This window comes from Colletotrichum higginsianum, chromosome 5 (assembly GCF_001672515.1).
Source record: "Colletotrichum higginsianum IMI 349063 chromosome 5, whole genome shotgun sequence".
Lineage (NCBI taxonomy): Eukaryota > Fungi > Ascomycota > Sordariomycetes > Glomerellales > Glomerellaceae > Colletotrichum > Colletotrichum higginsianum.
The window spans coordinates 2894747-2912744 of NC_030958.1; the positions used below are offsets into that span (position 1 = coordinate 2894747).

Sequence of the window (17998 nt, forward strand, 5' to 3'; positions counted from 1 at the left end):
CGGTCGGTTCGCGCTGGGTGGCACGGATCGAGTCCCGGACGCCTCGGCGTCCGATCTCGAGGGCCAACCAAGGACGTGGAGAATGATGGGTCGGTCATCTTGGAAGGGTTGGGAGAGGGGGCTCCGCCGCCGTGTTGGGCACGTCCCGTTGCGATGCAGGCATGTCTTTATGGTCCAGCGATTTGTTGGCCGGATTCGTGTCGAGGTCTATCCAGGGGTGGCAGCGCAAGGGAAGGATGCGGCGGCTGTTGTGACTGGGCATATGAGAGAGAGAGAGAGAGAGAGAGAGAGAGAGAGAGAGAGAGAGAGAGAGCCGGGCTGTTTTGGGTGCCTACGGACCTGGGGCCGCGACCCGGGTAGACAGGGTGAGTCGTTGGGGCTGGACGTACGTGCTTTTCTACATCATGCGCCTAGGTATACTAAGTACCAGAGCTCACAGGTCGAAAGCAGCAGGAGAAATGAGGCTGGCTGACTCGCGGGGACCTCTCTCTCTCCTTCTCTCTCTCCTTCTCTCTCTCAGTCGGCCCCGGGTCCGTCGTTGGCCGTCGTGACAGCGTGGTGAGGCTCCTAGCCGGTTCCTGGCAAGTGTACCACTCGCATTGATGGGGCCATCTCTCCGTCTCAGGGTACTGCCGGTCACACTCTTCTTGAAAGCGACGTCGCATTGCATCTCACCCAAAGCAACGAGGCGGGATGGCGACGCATCGCCCCTTCTCCGACACGCGCACGTGCTCGGCGCAAACCATCCCCCGCGAGTACATAGCACGCATGGGATGTCTCACGCGAGTTATTGTGTATGTGTATGCACCAAGCCCAAGCCTAGGCATCGCATCGCATCGCATCGTATCGCATAGTTGCACGGAGTGAGCCAAGGAGCCTCTCCCCCATCCACCTATGAGCAGCTATATATGATCTCGATGACCATCCATCGAGCGGGGACCGTGCGACCGGTCCCCTGCCAAGACTGATGATGCCTGCAACAGCCTTTCTGGCTGAGGACTTCTGATGGTCTTTTGGTTCGCCCTGGCGACGAATTGAAAGGCCGGAGAATGCTGGTCTGGCGGCGGCCTGACACACGCACATTCATGAACCCCCCCTCTCCCGAGGTAAGTCTGGCCCTGTCTCGGTTTTGGGTATGGCATTCTCACTTTCTGCTCCCCATGAATTGAGCATGGGCTTAGTGAGAAAGTGAGCGAGAGTTTTGGTCCACACTCATCGTCCGGTACAAGAGTCGGAAGAAGGCCTGAAGCGAAAAGACGCCTGGAACAGGAATGACAGCCAAGGCTTGCGAGGAGGAACCTTGGGATGATGAAGCGGCGTCTCTCTTATGTGGTTCGCTAGTCTTATACGGAAACTCTAGCTTCTCGGGGGGAGTTGTACGAATACGCAGTGACTTCATGGTGAGCAGCAGAGTACCAGAGTACCTAGTTGAATAAGTACCTAGGTAAGTCCATTCACACCTGACTAAGGTAGGTAGGTGCTGTAAGTAATAGCCCGATGTTGCAAATAGAGATGCGTGGGGTACCTAGGTACCAAGCGAGTTAAGCAAGTAAAAAAAGAACAAGAAGAAAATGTCATTTGAGCTTAGCAGAGCGAGTCCCACGTCGGATCGAATGGGAATGGATAAGCCGGAAAGAAAAGAAATGGACGGGTGGTGGGGTGAGCCATTTGGCATCTCTCACCTGTGAAAGAATGTCCCCCCCCGACTCCCCAGTGCCGCCGGATGCTTCGCCCAATGACGTTGTCTGTGCATTTAGCTACATTCTGTAGCTAAGTACTTGGGTGTCTGGGCATGTACCTGTATGCTCTTAAGCGGCCACATCCACTGCACCACCGCTACCACTACCACTAGGTATCTCCACCACCAACACTGACCCCCCCCCCCCCGGTCTCTCGGGACCCTCGTGCTCTCCTTCGCTCTCGGGCTATTATCGCTGCTCTTGTTGCTTCTCCCCAATAATACCCATTTACCTCCTCCGGGTGGCTTTCTCTCCCACTCCTTTCTCTCCCTCCTCGGTGTCCGTCAACCTGGAACCTTACACACCTCGACCAGCTTTACTGTCAGACGGACGGGTTCCAATACCCATACTTCTTTTTGGAAAAGACCTGCGTTCCCGCCGCCTCTACCGTCTCTCCCATCCAAGTACCCTCTACTTCCTGCTTCTCGACGGTCCATCTACCTTACACACCTCCTCTTACCTTACCTAGGTACCTACTGACCACCTACCCTTCCACTTCCGGATGCACCTCACATGCCCTTTCGACTTTTCCTCCTAGCCAATTCTCCCTCCGAATGCGAGCTCGAACACGCGACCCGGCCAATCCAATCATTTATATTAACCAACGTTGGCTTCACCTGTGCCATCTACCCTCTCACCGCAGCCGCCTCCCGCCGTTTTCTTCGAGAAGCGACCACCCGGAGATGACGGCGTCACCAACTCACCGACAGTAGCAAACCCACACACCGTAGCTGTCTCCCTCCTCCCCGGTGCAGCGTATACAACAATACAATGCTTCTCGTCTACCAGATCGGGAGCGTCAAGATCGGAGAGGTCGTCCGCTACACCGTCACCTACACCCCCTCCCAGGACCGAATTCTGCCCTCGCCCGAGCGCCTCTACCTGCGTGTTCGCAACACCTCGGCCATCGCCTTGCGCGCCGCCTTCGTTCACGGGCCCTATACCCTGGCCGCCGCCGCCTACCCTTCCAACTTCAACCCCAACGTCAAGTTTGCGAACCCCCGCCGCTATGGCGTCCCCGAATTCGAACCCATGCTCAAGGCCGGCGGCTCGTGGGAGTGCGAGCTGGTCGTGCCGGAGCACATACGCCAAAGCGCGGGCACCGGAGGCGGCGGCCATTTTGGCGGTGCCGCTCCCGGAGCCCAGGAGGCCGAGAGCGCCTCGTGGATCGTCGAGGTGTCGTCGCAGGTCATTTTCTCAACCTCCGCCGCCGTCGGGTACGAGGTGACGCTCGCTAGGGACGCAAAGTCGCTGAACCTGAGCTCCTCCTTGCCCGTCATTGGCGGCCAGGCTCAGGTGCCGCAGCCCGGCAAGGTGGCCGACCATCAGCAGAGCATGGGCGCCAAGGACGGCCACCATCCGGCCCAGCCGAAGGGCGTTTTCTCCAAAGCCATCCGCCTCAAGGTTGAGGACACAGCCTCCCTGTGGAACACTCCGAGGCTTCCGGGTTGGGACGACCTCAACGTAGACCGGCTCAAGAGTCGCTCCAAGAAGGACCAGTCTGTGGAGAGCGTCAACACCCAAGAACGGCCGCTGGAGGAGGAGTTCGAGGAGAAGCAGAAGAAGGTGCACTTAGTCGTTTTGACCCATGGCCTGCATAGCAACTTGGGGGCGGACATGCTGTATTTAAAAGAGAGCATCGATCAGACAGTCGCGCAGGCTAAGATTGATGCCAAGGCCAGGCGCGCCAAGGAGCGCGCCGAGAAGGAGGCCAGAGAAAACGGGGACGCCCCAAAAGGCGCCACACACGAGACCGGAGACAAGGCCCAAGACAAGGCCCAAGACGATAGCCCTGCAGAAGATGATGGGGACGATGAAGAGGTCATTGTGCGTGGCTTCTCGGGTAATGCGACAAGGACAGAAAGGGGTATCAAATACCTGGGTAAGAGACTGGCTAGGTACATTCTCTCCATGTCGTATCCCGACCAGCCGTTTCTGCCCTCAAAGAAGGGCCACACAGAGTCGGCAGTCGCTGCCGTCCTGCACAAATCTGAACCAGACAACAACAGCAAGCCATCCCATAGACGCAGCACGATACACAAAGAAGAAGCCAACGAGAAACGCCCTTTCAGAATTACCAGCATCAGCTTCATCGGCCACTCACTGGGCGGCCTGATACAGACATACGCCGTCGCATATATCCAGAAGCACTCACCCGAGTTCTTCACCCTAATTAAGCCAATCAACTTCGTCGCTCTGGCCACGCCCTTCCTCGGCCTTAGCAATGAAAACCCCCTGTACGTCAAGTTCGCCCTGGACTTTGGCCTAGTCGGCAGGACGGGTCAGGATCTTGGTCTCACGTGGCGGGCGCCCACCATCGCGAGGAGCGGCTGGGGCGCCATCGTCAGCAACCTCGGCGAGAGCGCACACAAGAGGGTCATGGGCGAGGTCCAACCCGAGTCCAAGCCTTTGCTGCGGATTCTGCCGACTGGTCCGGCCCATACGGCGCTGAAGAAGTTCCGCAATCGCACCGTCTACTCGAATGTTGTCAATGACGGTATTGTCCCGCTGAGGACCAGCTGTCTCCTGTTCCTCGACTGGCAGGGCCTGGGCCGCGTGGAAAAGGCACGGCGAGACGCCGGTCTGGTTGAGACGCTGGTGGGCGCTGGCTGGGCCGAACTGACGGGCGGAAGCCTGGCACCAACACCACGGAGATCCAGCGCTCTGCCTCCGGACGACGAGCAGCCCGTGGACGATCACTCCGGCAACATCACGCCGACGGCTCCGGCTAACGCCGTCGAGGTGCCGCAGCCGCCGCGGAATGCGATGATGGAGGACGATCAGGCCAGTCTTCGGTCGGTGCCCACGCCTTACAACGAAGCAGGGCCCGATGGCGTCAAGGACAATTCCAACAGCGGGCCGTTTGCCGGTTTCTTCTCCCTCTTCAAGGGCAACGAGCAGGCGCAGCCCAAGACGCAGCCCAAGACGCCCAGCATGTCCAACAAGCAGCACAAGATTTACAAGCGGAGTCAGACGATCAATTTCGATGATATCCCACAGACCTCCGGGTCCAAGGTGACTGCAGGCCATGAGCTGGAGCGAGACCAGCACATTGCGCCGCCGAGGACGAGCTTCTTCGAGTCCGCACACGACCTGATCAACCCCAAGATCCCCACCACCGAGTACCTCATCGACCCCTCTAAGCGCCCAAGGGCCATCTTTCACGACCGCGTCTACCACCCATCGGACATCCCGCCGCCGCCCCTCAAGAAGAAGCCCACAGGCTCACTGGCGTCTCGCAGAGGTACCTTTAGGCGGGCTGCGTCAACGGGCTCGGGCGGGTCGAGGACTAGTACCGATTCGTCTCCCCACGCGTCGCAACGTTTCTCGCACGAAGGCACCATGGACTCGACGCGCGACTACGACGACACGGCCCACACGAATCCCGACAAGGGTCCAGACGAGGAAATCGATGGTTCGCAGATGCGGGTCGAGGAGAAGATTGCTCGCGCCTACCACCGCGGCCTGGCGTGGCGGAAGGTGCTCGTCAAGCTAGAACCCGACGCTCACAACAATATCATCGTGCGTCGCATGTTTGCCAACGCCTACGGTTGGCCCGTCGTGAAGCATCTCGTCGACGCCCACTTCAGCGATTCCGCTACCGCCCGGACTCGTGACGAAGACGAGTCGGCTGGCGAGCTAGCGCTCGACATAGGCCAGGCACCGAACAAGTATGGGGACGAGGTCAGGGACAGTGGCGTAGCATCCAACGACGGCGCAAGCGATAGGCGGTCCGCTGGTCTGTTGTCTCCCAATTCCCAACGCGAAGCGGAAGACGTGGTGCCGGACATGCAGGCACCGCCCAAACGCCGCTCGTCGTCACGCAGCTCTTCGACCAGTCCGCCCCGGGTGGTCACCAGATCGCCTAGGCCGCGGACGGAACGGGTTGATTCTGTGACATGGAGTGACCGGGACTGGGCGGACAGCGACGACAGCGACACGACGGCCACGACAGCCAGTGCCAGGAGTCCCAAGGACACCGAGTTCAAAGACAAGGACGGTAACCGGTCGACGACGCCGCTCGGGGGCTGGAACTGGACAGAGAAGATTGTGGGCAGGGGAGGGGCAACCCGCAAGACATCGCCCAAGCCGGACGTCAAGAGCGGCGACGAAGTCGGCGGCGGCGTGGATTAAACGCCTAGACACGAAGAATCGGATGCACATGAATACCTACGTACACAGATAGTGTTCTTAATCGATGAGATGACGTTTTGATGACTTCAACCTTGCTCACCGTCGGCATATTATATGTGGTTACCTTATCCTCTGGCCAAGTATGGGGGTTTTTTTTTTTTTTTGGTTGGGGGCGGGGGGAGGGCTTTTTGGTGAGTATCGAGTAGATTCAAGTCTGTCTGGCGATACTTATTTGGTAGGCTACGAATAAAACAACTAAATAAAGAGTTCCTACAAGAACCTCATTACAAGAAAGAACTAACACGAGCTACTTGCTGGCCAATAGCAGAATACTTTTACTCCGCTTTGCCACTCACCAAGCTCCAGGTACTTAGCTAACAGCCCCTTCCGGTGCCGGGACCCCTGCCATGCGCCGGTTGCGCCATCAGCAAGTGGGAACATGTAACAAACGTCTTCTTTTCCGCAAGTTCACTTCAAAACCGGCCAAGGAGCTGCCGATTAGCCATCATCATGTCACTGAGGCCCTTGTCCCTGAGATCGATCAACGGACTCGGACGAGCCCGACGAGGGTTTTCCACCACAACCCCTGCGCGAGCTGACTTTACCCATGTCGTGAGTTGAACATTCCAACCTGCAATCGGAAGCATCTCCGCCATCGCGATGACGCCCTGGATAGAGAGATACCTGCCCACCTAGTTAGATGCTGAATTTATTCCACGATAGGTCGTTGGCGGCGGCGCGGTAGGCCTCGCAACAGCGCGCGCCCTCGCCCAGCGCCCGGGGACGTCGACGGTCCTTCTGGAGCGCCACGGCGCCGTCGGCACGGAGACGTCGTCGCGCAACAGCGAGGTCATCCACGCCGGCATCTACTACGGCGCCGGCACGCTCAAGACGTCCCTCTGCATCCGCGGCAAGGAGCTGCTGTACGCCTTCTGCCGCGAGCGCGGCGTCGGGCACGCCAACACGGGCAAGTGGATCGTCGCGCAGACGGCAGCCCAACGCGAGGCCCTCGAGCGTGTGCACAACTTCTGCAAGCACAAGATCCACGTGCCTGTGCGCTGGGTCGGCGCTGAGGAGGCGCGAAGGCTGGAGCCGGAAGTCAGGGCCGCGGCGGGCGTGCTCGAGAGCCCGACGACAGGCATCGTGGACTCGCATGGCCTGATGGTGGCGCTGACGGGCCTGTTCGAGGACGCGGGCGGCGTCGTGGCGCTGAGCTCCGCCGTGACGGCGGTGACGCCGCTTGGAGACAGGGGCAGCGCCGGGTGGGAGGTGCGCGTCCGCGACCCGGCCACGGGGGAGGAGAGCGCCGTCACGGCCGAGGTACTGGTCAACGCCGCAGGGCTGGGCGCCGTCGACGTGCACAACATGATCGTTCCCGCGCAGGAGCGGCGCGCCATGTACTACGCCAAGGGCAACTACTTCTCGTGCGCGGGATCGGCGCCCAAGGTTGGCAGGCTCATCTACCCGGCGCCCGAGCCCGGCGCTGGCGGGCTGGGCACCCATCTGACGCTGGATCTCGCGGGCCGCGTGCGCTTCGGCCCGGACGTGGAATGGGTCGATTCGCCTGATGACCTGGCTGTCAATGGCGCGAGGTTGCCGGGCGCCGTCGAGGCCATCAAGAAGTACCTGCCGGACCTTGACGAGAGTTGTCTAGTGCCCGACTACGCCGGTATCCGGCCGAAGCTGGAGAAGCTTGGGGCCGTCGCACATGGGACGGGGTTCCACGACTTCATCATTAGGAAGGAGGACGACTACGAGGGATGGGTCAACCTGCTGGGTATCGAGAGCCCTGGGCTGACGAGCTGTCTGGCAATCGCGGAACGGGTCGATGAGATACTGTATGCTTGACGTGGGTTTGGGCATTCTGCTCTCAGGCTCGAGGTAACCGACCAACCCCTGAGCAACTGCTCGATGATCCATTCTGCATTTTACACAATCGGACTCCCCTGCCGTGAAAGACGCGTCAAAAGACCGTCATCTGTCCATATGGAAGCGCCACTTATCCGACGTTGCAGACTTTTTCTTCTTCCCCTTCGAAAATGAGCGCGTTTGATGTGTCGTTTCGTTAGAGATAAATTGACCAAACTCCACAAAACATGCCAAACTCCGCGACGCCGTCTCCAGAAGCTGTTCCTTTACTTCGGCTATATAATCACGGCCATGGTCCGTCGCTGGTCCGCCAAAAGCAGCACATAAACTTAAATCATCGCAAACTTTACCGCAGCGTCAAGCTGGGGTGGAATTTGCGGCCCTGGACATCAACGTGAAACTCGTAGATGCCGTTTTCGGCTCCCACGTACCTTTGCTATGTCAGCATCTATACAACCAACAATCCCATCACTTGGTGGGGTGATACTCACAAAGTTCTGCCATCCTCGCTCCATGAGATACCAGCGGTGTTATCGGGCTCAGGGGGAGCCTCATGCACACCGTGTTCGAGCACGATGCGCCGACGGCTGTTGCGCTCTTCCAGATCACGAATCGCAACCGAGTTGAGCAGTGGCAGTATCGAAGCGCGTTCCCGATCCATGCCGCGGTCCCTCACGGCTTGCCGCAGATCCTGGATGTTGCTCTCAAACGAAAGGCTGTAGAGCGCCTCGAGGTCCGCCCAGCCACTCCCGGAAGACGTCAGGCTGCGCAGGCCACCTGTTCCGCGCTGTGCCGCCTCCGAAGTGTCACCTGGCCGTATGTTTGCCGAACGCCTTGGTGCATAGGGATTCGCCAGGTCCAGCATCCGCTCCCGGTCGCTGTTAGATTGCAGAATGAGCCGCTGAGCGGTGCGTATGCGTTCTTGCGCTCGTTCTCTCGAGTCGCGGATGTTGCCCAAGAGGTCGCCAATGGCCATGGATACGTTCTGGTTGGCGTCGTCGCTCGGCTCGCTGGGCTCGACAGCCATCCGCTCTCGGGTTGTTCGCATCGGGGCAGTCTGTTCTCTACGTGCCGCGCTGCCGTTCCGTGCCCGCGCCAAGATCTCAGCGTCGATACGAGTACCTCTCCCTCCTAAGGGGGGCATCCCTCCAAAAAATTGCATGGGCGATTGCTGTGTCCCTTGCTCTGCCATTCGGGCTGAAATTCGGTCTCTCTGTTCACTCCTCCTCCGCTCCTCTTGCATGGCCTCGAGCACCCGCGTCTCGTCGGGCATACGGACCATATGGTGGCGACCGCCTGGACCGTCGCCACGCCGCCGACGAATCTCAGCGGCGTCTGGCAGGATCGAGGAGAGTGTGTCATTTGGTTCGCCGCGACCCTCGAGCAGTCGAGGGTCGATCGTGGCCCGATCGATGATGGTGATGTGATCGTAGTCGTCCGTCGCACTAATGTCTAGGATTTGACGCTGCACGAAGCCGCTTCTTAGATCTGCAACGCCAATATGGCCGCGGTCTTCGGTCCAAGCCAGAAGATCGTACGGACCGGGGCAGAAGGCCATATCACGGACAGCGCCAGATCCAACCATCGGACGCGATGACGTAAAGGAGGTCAGCAAGGGATCGGCGACATCAGGGTCAGTAAGGCTCTCGACATCGAACACCGAGATGGTGCCGTACTGTGTCCCCACGGCCAGGTAAGCCCCGGTGTTGGAGAAACATGCTGCAAAACTCCCTCTGCTGTCGGATCCGTCATCTCTGCGCTGGCTCTTGAGTAGGATCTTGTCGCATAGCTCCCAACGATACTCCATCTTGTCCTCACTCCTAAATGGACCGTTCTCGTCAATGGTTGCCTCCACACGGTGGTGGATGTACAAGAACGGGTCGTCGAGGATTGCTACTAGAAGACGGCCATCGGGTGAGATGATGGCGCGGTTGACATAATCCGGGTACGTTACGACATCCAACGGCTCGACCTTCTCCTGGCTTTCAAAGTTGCGCAACCCAACCAGGACAACCGTCTTATCGTTGTTGGCAAGAACAGCAGCAGGCTCGGCGTAGGCACCATGATGCATCGGACCGGCGGCTGGCGGAAACCACATTGTTATACAGTTGACGCGGTCGCGCGCCAGCTTCTGGCTCTTGGCAATGACGCTCTTGTTAATTCTGCTGCTCATATTCGTCCGCCGCGATTGGCTGAGGAGGGACAAGACATTATCTTCGGGTCGAACAGAGTCGGAGTCAAGCCCGAGAGGCAGTCGAGCGTCGGGTTCTAGATTAAGTGAGAGGTCAAGGTTGGTATCATCGTCGCCGGCGCTGTCTGTCTGAATCGCCGTGAACTCGCCTGTCTCTCCCCCACAGCACACCCAGCCATTTTCGGAGACTAGGCATCGTGGCGAAAAGGAGAGAAACCTGACGGTTTCGCATTCTCTGGTTGTAGTGTTAAGCCGTTGGATGTGGTTGCTACCAGCGCCCCCGGGAAAGTAAACGAGGTTCTGCTTCTCAGCGCTGATGAGCGATCGCAGTTGCCAGTGTCTGGTGAGGGGATTAGTGAGCATTCCTCGCATGCGAGCGCGCGAAGAGTGGGCGGCGAGAAAGACGCACTGGGATCGAACAGGGATGCGGTAGTGCTTCGGTGATTTCTTGGAAATCAGGCTGTTCGTCGGGTAGTATCTGTAGGGACGAAGATTTAGAATATAGGTCGCGTGATGGAAGACTTGAAGAGGATAGGACTTACGAGACGCCGCCATCTCTCACAGCCATGATGGCTTATGGAATGGCCAGAGGATGCGTCAGGAAGCAAACATGTAGCTGCCGAGGCACGTGTTATCAAGCTGCGCTGATCGTGTACTCAAATCAATCGGTATGTTCAGCAATGCGACGACGGGCAACGTTTGAGAACTTGGTAGCTGAGGAAGCCGTGGCAGGATTCGAATGTCGGATGTCTGGAGGCCTACGTGAGTGAGTTGCACGAGACGAGAGGCAACTTCCCGCATGACGTCCGTGTATTAGTAGCGGGAGGAGGGGCCTGTTCTGATTTCCCCTTGGTCCTGGTTGGTCGGCACCCGAAATGCACTCTACTGCATCTACCTATCTGTAATTACCTCCCTGCCTAGGTACATTCTACCTGCCCGCCTGGGCACCCGCGCAATATACAGTGGATCTTCAAAGCAAGGTACCTCTGCAGTACGTACTTCCTACTCGCCTTGATGGAGCTGCCGCGCGGGTTGGTGCGTCGGGAGCTTGGGCAGGTACGCTCCTGGGGTCGAAACCGACACCCAATCCCGCTCGCTGTCCGCTGAGGATTTTTAGCCAGCTGACGCCACGTCAAGAGGTGATGTTTTCGGAAACATCCGTGTAACCTCGCTAGTCCTTCCACATAGCTTCAACAACGGATCCAAGTTGCTGTTGACTCCCCATCAACAAACATATCGGCAAATGTCCGTCGTTTGCTCCAGCAACCCAAGTTCCGTCCAATGCCATTGAGCCTTGCTTCCAATTGCGGGCCCCTTAGCCATCAACTCAACCCCTATGGCGGGCAGTGTCAAAGATGACGGCAACGTCAGGCGAATGCAGCCCAGGAATTGATTGTTGAAGCCATGGCGCGCTGTGATGGAGTGAACTGTCGGCGCCAATGAAAAAAAATGCAACGGGGATAGGCTAACAACAGTTGCAACGGGGTCGTGCTTCGGGAACTTGGAATCTTGCTTTTTTTCGTGCTTAATGAGCATGCTGGCTGCGGCCATTTGCAACAAGAGGCACGAGGATGAAGTAAGTACCCAAGCGATCGGAAAGAGTCGAGAGATGAGATGGCGTCGAGCCGACTAAGAGTTTCAGGACATGTTGGACGAAATCGGAGCCCTGGCCACACTTGCACTTGTTGCTGGGGCTGATCTCGCCTCATGCCACGTTTTCCTTCAAGAAAGTAAAACGATAGCCTCGTCAATGAATCTCCTGAGGTTCCTGTATGATGGGGAGAATAGACATCAAATCTGGCATAGGCATTGACAGACGCCGCCGAAGGAGTTGTTTTTTCCCCACCTTCTTTTTTTATTAATAGCATACAATAAACCTGCAGAAGCAGACCGCCGTAGATAGGGGCAAAGGGATGTCACCTGTGAGCCTGGGGTTGAAGTTCTACTTTGATCGGGATTTGGCCTCAGGACCAAGCCGTAGCCCACTTTCGGCAGCGGAAGCGCTGCCGTTGGGTCTAACGGATCGGGTCCGTGTTCCGCGATGCCGAGTTGGTCCGCACTACCTAGTTTTTTTCCATAATGGTCCTCTTTGTATCTGTAGGTGGATAGTAGATTTAACACTACGCTCATTGTTGTGCATGACTTGCGACCGATCGGAATGAGGAAAGCAATGGTTGAAACATCCAAACCTCAATGCACGGTGGCTGGAGCGAGCCCCCAGGCAAATACAAGATTGATACTTTTCGTGACACCCTGCGTGAGACCACAAAAAACAGAGCGCGGTGGAACCAGTCACCTCCCAACTCGGCGTGTGTTCAGCTCGTGATAGTGTGGGTGGGAGAGGAGAGTCACACATCAACGCGTCAGTACAACCAGCTGCTTGCGCCGCCACGGCAAAGAGCTCAAGAGACTTGAAAAATTTCCAGCCGAGCTATCCCAGCTCCAACACCCTGGGCGCTGACGCCGTGACACGTCCACTAGCGCCACGTCCATTACCTGCGATGGCCAGGCGATCCCGTCACGTGCATTTGTCGCCTCCACCGAGACTTGGCTCTCCACAAAAGACTACACATTGCGCAGCTGGATCTGTCGGAATAACCCAGGCCGCCGTCCCGCCTGCGGTCTTCGGTCGGCTTCTATGACCGGGGGCGCGCATCATTTTTCGGGTCAAAAAATTTCGAACTCTCCTTACCATCACCATTTTCTGGCACCCTCCCTCATCATCCACTTCCTCCCCCCAATCCATCCACTCTGTACTCTATAATAACCGCTCTTCCATTCCTTTCCGCGTGCAGTCCTCCTTTTCTTCCTACATCCCCTTTTGTTATACCCACACATAGCCAGACAAGATGATGTCTGCACGCTTTTCTCGAGCTGTAAGTGTTACTTTCTCTTTTCGCTGCCATGACCTGGTCAGAATTTGCATGCTGACGAACAACAGCTGCCCAGAGCTACCAGCTCTGTCGCGCGCTCGGCAGGCTTCGCCCGCCAGCCCTTCGCCTCGAAGTTTGCTCGCTACGAGTCAACGGCGACTGATGGAAAGGTCACCGGCTCCGTGATCGGTATCGATCTCGGTACCACCAACTCTGCCGTTGCCGTCATGGAGGGCAAGGTGCCCAAGATTATCGAGAACGCAGAGGGTAAGCAATCCCATTGAGCCATCATCTCGTCGCATCAAAACACAAATTGACTCTGTTCCATCAGGTGCTCGCACAACTCCTTCCGTGGTCGCTTTTGCCCAGGATGGCGAACGTCTCGTCGGTGTCGCCGCCAAGCGCCAGGCCGTCGTTAACCCCGAGAACACACTCTTTGCCACCAAGCGTTTGATTGGTCGCAAGTTTACCGACGCTGAGGTCCAGAGAGACATCAAGGAGGTCCCCTACAAGATTGTCCAACACACCAACGGCGACGCCTGGGTCTCTGCTCGCGACCAGAAGTACTCTCCCTCGCAGATTGGTGGTTTCGTTCTTAACAAGATGAAGGAGACCGCCGAGGCCTACCTCTCCAAGCCCGTTAAGAACGCTGTCGTTACCGTTCCTGCCTACTTCAACGACTCCCAGCGTCAGGCTACCAAGGATGCTGGTCAGATTGCCGGCCTGAACGTTCTCCGTGTCGTCAATGAGCCTACTGCTGCTGCTCTGGCCTATGGTCTGGAGAAGGAGGACGACCGTATCGTCGCCGTCTACGATCTTGGTGGTGGTACCTTCGATATCTCCGTTCTTGAGATCCAGAACGGTGTCTTCGAGGTTAAGTCTACCAATGGTGACACTCACTTGGGTGGCGAGGACTTCGACATTCACCTTGTTCGTCACCTTGTCCAGCAGTTCAAGAAGGACTCTGGCATTGACCTCTCCGGTGACCGCATGGCCATCCAGCGTATCCGTGAGGCTGCCGAGAAGGCCAAGATCGAGCTTTCCTCCTCTCTGTCTACCGACATCAACCTGCCCTTCATCACTGCCGACTCCTCTGGCCCCAAGCACATCAACCAGAAGCTCACTCGCGCTCAGCTCGAGAAGATGATGGATCCCCTCATCACCCGCACTATCGACCCCGTTCGCAAGGCCTTGAAGGACGCCAACCTCCAGGCCAAGGACATTCAGGAGGTCATTCTTGTTGGTGGTATGACTCGCATGCCCAAGGTCTCCGAGTCCGTCAAGAGCATCTTCGGCCGTGACCCCGCCAAGTCTGTCAACCCCGATGAGGCTGTTGCTATTGGTGCTGCCATCCAGGGAGCCGTTCTCTCCGGCGAGGTCAAGGACCTTCTCCTCCTCGACGTCACCCCTCTCTCTCTCGGCATTGAGACCCTCGGCGGTGTTTTCACCCGTCTCATCAACCGTAACACCACCATCCCCACCAAGAAGTCCCAGACCTTCTCCACGGCCGCCGACTTCCAGACCGCTGTCGAAATCAAGGTTTACCAGGGTGAGCGCGAGCTCGTCCGTGACAACAAGCTGCTCGGCAACTTCCAGCTGGTTGGCATCCCCCCTGCCCACCGTGGTGTGCCCCAGATCGAGGTTACCTTCGACATCGACGCCGACTCCATTGTCCACGTCCACGCCAAGGACAAGTCTACCAACAAGGACCAGTCTATCACCATTGCTTCCGGCTCCGGTCTGTCTGACTCCGAGATCCAGCAGATGGTTGAGGACTCCGAGAAGTACGCCGAGACCGACAAGGAGCGCAAGGGCGCCATTGAGGCTGCCAACCGCGCTGACAGCGTCTTGAACGACACCGAGCGTGCCCTTAACGAGTACGCCGAGAAGCTCGACAAGGCCGAGGCTGACGGCATCCGCGAGAAGATCGCCTCCCTCCGTGAGTACGTCTCCAAGAGCTTGGCTGGTGAGGGCAACGCCACCGCTGCCGAGATCAAGGAGAAGACCGATGAGCTCCAGGTTGCCAGCCTGAACCTCTTCGACAAGATGCACAAGGCCCGTGCCGAGTCTGGCGAGCAGCCCACCCAGGATGCCAACGCATCCGAGAACAAGGACGGCGAGAAGAAGCCTTAAACGACTCTTCCCGTGTCCAGTACCACTTTCTCACCACCCCCCGCAAGCCGTTGATGGCTAGGTAGCATGTTTGATTAGTTTGGGCGGGCATAGACTTGCTTCCCTCATGTTTGTATTCCAACTGTACTCATATTCCGGTCGAATCCGACCGCTCTTTCTTCCTTGTTACCCCTTTTACAAATGTTTGTTAATACCTGCGGTCGGCGGAACCGGCGTTGGAGCATCAAAACATTCACACGAGATACCTCTTCCGGTATTCATGATATGATCGATGGTATGGATCCAGGGGATAAGACGGGGTTGCATATGTACAAAACCAAAACGAATCTGGAGTAGCTAGATGTGATAATTCTACATCCCCCCTCAAATCACCACCGCCTTGCAAGACTTGAACGACGTGACTGTCTGACGTGTATCAGCTCATGGGTGGCTCACAACTCAATGTGAAATGTGACGTGACATGCCGATGCTGCGTGCATAATGAAGGGGCGAACAGCCACGTATGCCATGTATTACTTTTTATCTACCAAAACCAAACCATCCCTTCTTCTGCGGTTGCGACTTAGACTCGCTCTGGGTCATCTGCTGAGGCGTGCTGGGCGGCTCAACTTCCTGCGGCCCCTTGCCGGGATAGTCGATGTAGTTCCAGGCGACATCAAGGAATATCGGCTTGACAGGAACAGCTGACAGCTTGGGCGGTATGTTGACGAGGTTCGCGAGGTCAATACCTCCCGAGGGATACTCGCGCAGCCGCTCAATGAGGGGAATGCTCTTGATGTCGTCCTCGTTCGAGTCCGACTCCCTGAGCAAGTTCGAAAGGTGGACAAGTGCGCGGTATCGCTGCAGCTCGCCCTGGAGGAAGCTTTCCAATGACTTGGCGTCCTTGCCTGACACCTCAATGTTACGAGGTAAGCTGGATTTGGCCTCAAGGCCATCGGCAAGTGTCGAGGCAGCCCCCTGCGCTTCGCCAGTGGCATGCTTGATGAGAGCCAGGGCGTTGACAATGTTGCCAATGATGGCGTGGGAGCGGGCGATAGAAAGAGATCTGTATCAGTTAGCACGGCACGATAACCGGAGGCGGGCAACTTGCTTCAGAGCTTGGAAGTACTCCGCTGTCGACGCGAGCTGCTTGGCAAGAGCCTCATCGTTGGCTACACCAGGCAACTCTCGCGCAGCCTCCAGACTTTGCAATGTTCCTTCGTAGAGGGCCACCAGCTCCTTCAACTTGGCTACTTTGCGGCCAGGCTTTTCTTCCTTGGGTTTCTTTCCAGACTCCTCCTTGGCGGGTTTCTTGCGCGATGAATTATAGTTCTCGACTAAGCCGTCGTCGCTGCCCGTCAGCACGCGGTTTCGGCCAATTCGCCAACTAATCATCTCATAATTGACGGCAGTTCGGGTGATTTGTAGGCTTTGCATTCGAGAGTCGCTCTGGGAAACACCCTCAGACCGTAATTCGTCAATCGCTTCCTTCGTGGCATCAGCAGCGTCTTGAGTCGCCTCGAGGATGTCGTCGTAAGCGGCAGCCACGTCTCTGGGCTCAGCATTGACGAGAGAAGGCCATCGTTCAGACAGCTTCGACTTGGCCTCTTCCACTCTGCCCCACGCCAAGGAAATTGCTGCGTCCTCGATCTTGACCTCGCGCGAGCGCCACGTGAGCGTCTTGGGAGCTTTCTCGACACCCTCGCCCTGCTTGGCAGTCTCGACCTGAGCCTGCTTCAACAAATTGGGATCGAGTTCGTTGATCTGCTGCACCAGTGCAGTGTCGGACTGGGGAAATGCGCGTCGGGCAATCGCTGGAATGGGTATCGTGCGCGGCGTCTTGAGTTGGTAGGCGGCATAGCGAATCGAAGGGTCGATGGTGTCGGAAAGGAGATCCTTGAAGATATCGCCTTTGGTGGAAGTGGCCATCGCGCTGTAGACAACGCGAGCAACGGCATAGCTTTTCAGGGAAGGCTCCCAGTGTTGGTTCTCGAATTGGGCAGCACCACGGATCTGGGCGGAGTAAGCGCGGGACTCGAGCTTGTCGTTCAGTGTGGCGCCAGCCGCCGACTGCAAGAGGAGCTCGACGAGCTGTTCGGCTGTCTTTGCCGCTTTTTCGAGTCGAGAAACGATGTGTGACCTGGTCTTGCCAGTGACACCCTTTGCGTCGGAGGCGTGCGACGATTTGATGGCCATGGCATTGGCCCAGGCGCGCTCGCTTGTGAGCAGAAGCAGGTGAATGTACCTGGCGATGTCAGCAACGCAAGCAGCGGAATGTCGTACGATGCAGCATACTCGTGGTTCTCGGCAATCTGTATGGCAGTCACCTCGCCCTTCTTGCTGAACTTGCCGCGGTTTCTCGTGGCGATGCCCAGCTTCTTGCGACTGTTGAGCAGCTTTTTGGCCAGCTGGTTCTGGTAGGTCCCGTAGTCCCCATAGAGTAACGCTGCGTCCCGACCAGAGACGACAAACTTGGTGATGTCCATGGCTGCGGCGGTGGCGAGATTGGTCGAGAGGATAGTCGCTTTGGGAGGATCCTGTAGACGTCGTCGCGACAGACCAGACAATATCGAATCGACCTCTTCAGCGCGGGGATAGTAATTAGTAGTGGGGCTTTCACCTGAGGTCCCTGGTGTCCTTTTCCAGTGGCTGCAATTGTGGGAGGCCACAGCGCTAAAGGCACCCCGACAGCAGGTAGGGGTGAGCGAACCCGTCGGGTTCGGAACTCGGGCCCAATATCTTCCTCCCCATTTGTCCTGTGATTGGCCGAAGCTTCCAAAAAGATGAGGAAAAAAAGTCCATGATGGCAGGTGGATTATGGACTGATGCCGTAACAGGTTGGCTCGATCTTTTGCGCCCCCGGCCGCCGTCCTTTGTATGTGCTTCTTCAGATTTCACAACTCGGGTTATCTGACGATAATTTCGTACAGGACTCTTTGTACCCATTGCCCCCCCTGTGGCCACCTCTTCAAGCAGCCAGACTAGCTCGGGCAAACGTCTCCCCGTCATCGACGCCTTCAATTTGTCACGGACTATCTCCTCCACTCAAAACCTTTCCGACTTGTTTGGCGCAACAACAC

General features: G+C 57.4%; 5 protein-coding genes across 5 annotated transcripts; 3 read left to right on the forward strand and 2 right to left on the reverse strand.

Annotated features, from left to right (window-relative positions):
• Positions 1–2510: 2510 nt before the first annotated feature.
• On the forward strand, positions 2511–5873 carry CH63R_07747 (Serine esterase family protein; the record flags this gene model as incomplete). The annotated part of the gene is made up of 1 exon (XM_018302721.1): positions 2511–5873. The coding sequence occupies one exon, from the start codon at positions 2511–2513 to the stop codon at positions 5871–5873; it is 3363 nt and encodes a 1120-aa protein (XP_018157499.1).
• Positions 5874–6383: 510 nt separating this feature from the next.
• Positions 6384–7721, forward strand: CH63R_07748 (FAD dependent oxidoreductase; the record flags this gene model as incomplete). The annotated part of the gene is made up of 2 exons (XM_018302722.1): positions 6384–6485; positions 6597–7721. 2 exons carry the CDS (start codon positions 6384–6386, stop codon positions 7719–7721), a joined length of 1227 nt encoding a protein of 408 aa, XP_018157500.1.
• Positions 7722–8088: 367 nt separating this feature from the next.
• CH63R_07749 (WD domain-containing protein) lies at positions 8089–10501 on the reverse strand (the record flags this gene model as incomplete). Its single annotated transcript, XM_018302723.1, has 3 exons — positions 8089–8173; positions 8234–10411; positions 10476–10501. The coding sequence occupies 3 exons, from the start codon at positions 10499–10501 to the stop codon at positions 8089–8091; spliced, it is 2289 nt and encodes a 762-aa protein (XP_018157501.1).
• Positions 10502–12782: 2281 nt separating this feature from the next.
• CH63R_07750 (hsp70-like protein) lies at positions 12783–14939 on the forward strand (the record flags this gene model as incomplete). The annotated part of the gene is made up of 3 exons (XM_018302724.1): positions 12783–12809; positions 12875–13073; positions 13138–14939. The coding sequence occupies 3 exons, from the start codon at positions 12783–12785 to the stop codon at positions 14937–14939; spliced, it is 2028 nt and encodes a 675-aa protein (XP_018157502.1).
• A 519-nt stretch (positions 14940–15458) lies between these two features.
• Positions 15459–17404, reverse strand: CH63R_07751 (Signal recognition particle subunit SRP68; the record flags this gene model as incomplete). Its single annotated transcript, XM_018302725.1, has 3 exons — positions 15459–15984; positions 16012–17163; positions 17214–17404. 3 exons carry the CDS (start codon positions 17402–17404, stop codon positions 15459–15461), a joined length of 1869 nt encoding a protein of 622 aa, XP_018157503.1.
• Between the last annotated feature and the right edge of the window lie 594 nt (positions 17405–17998).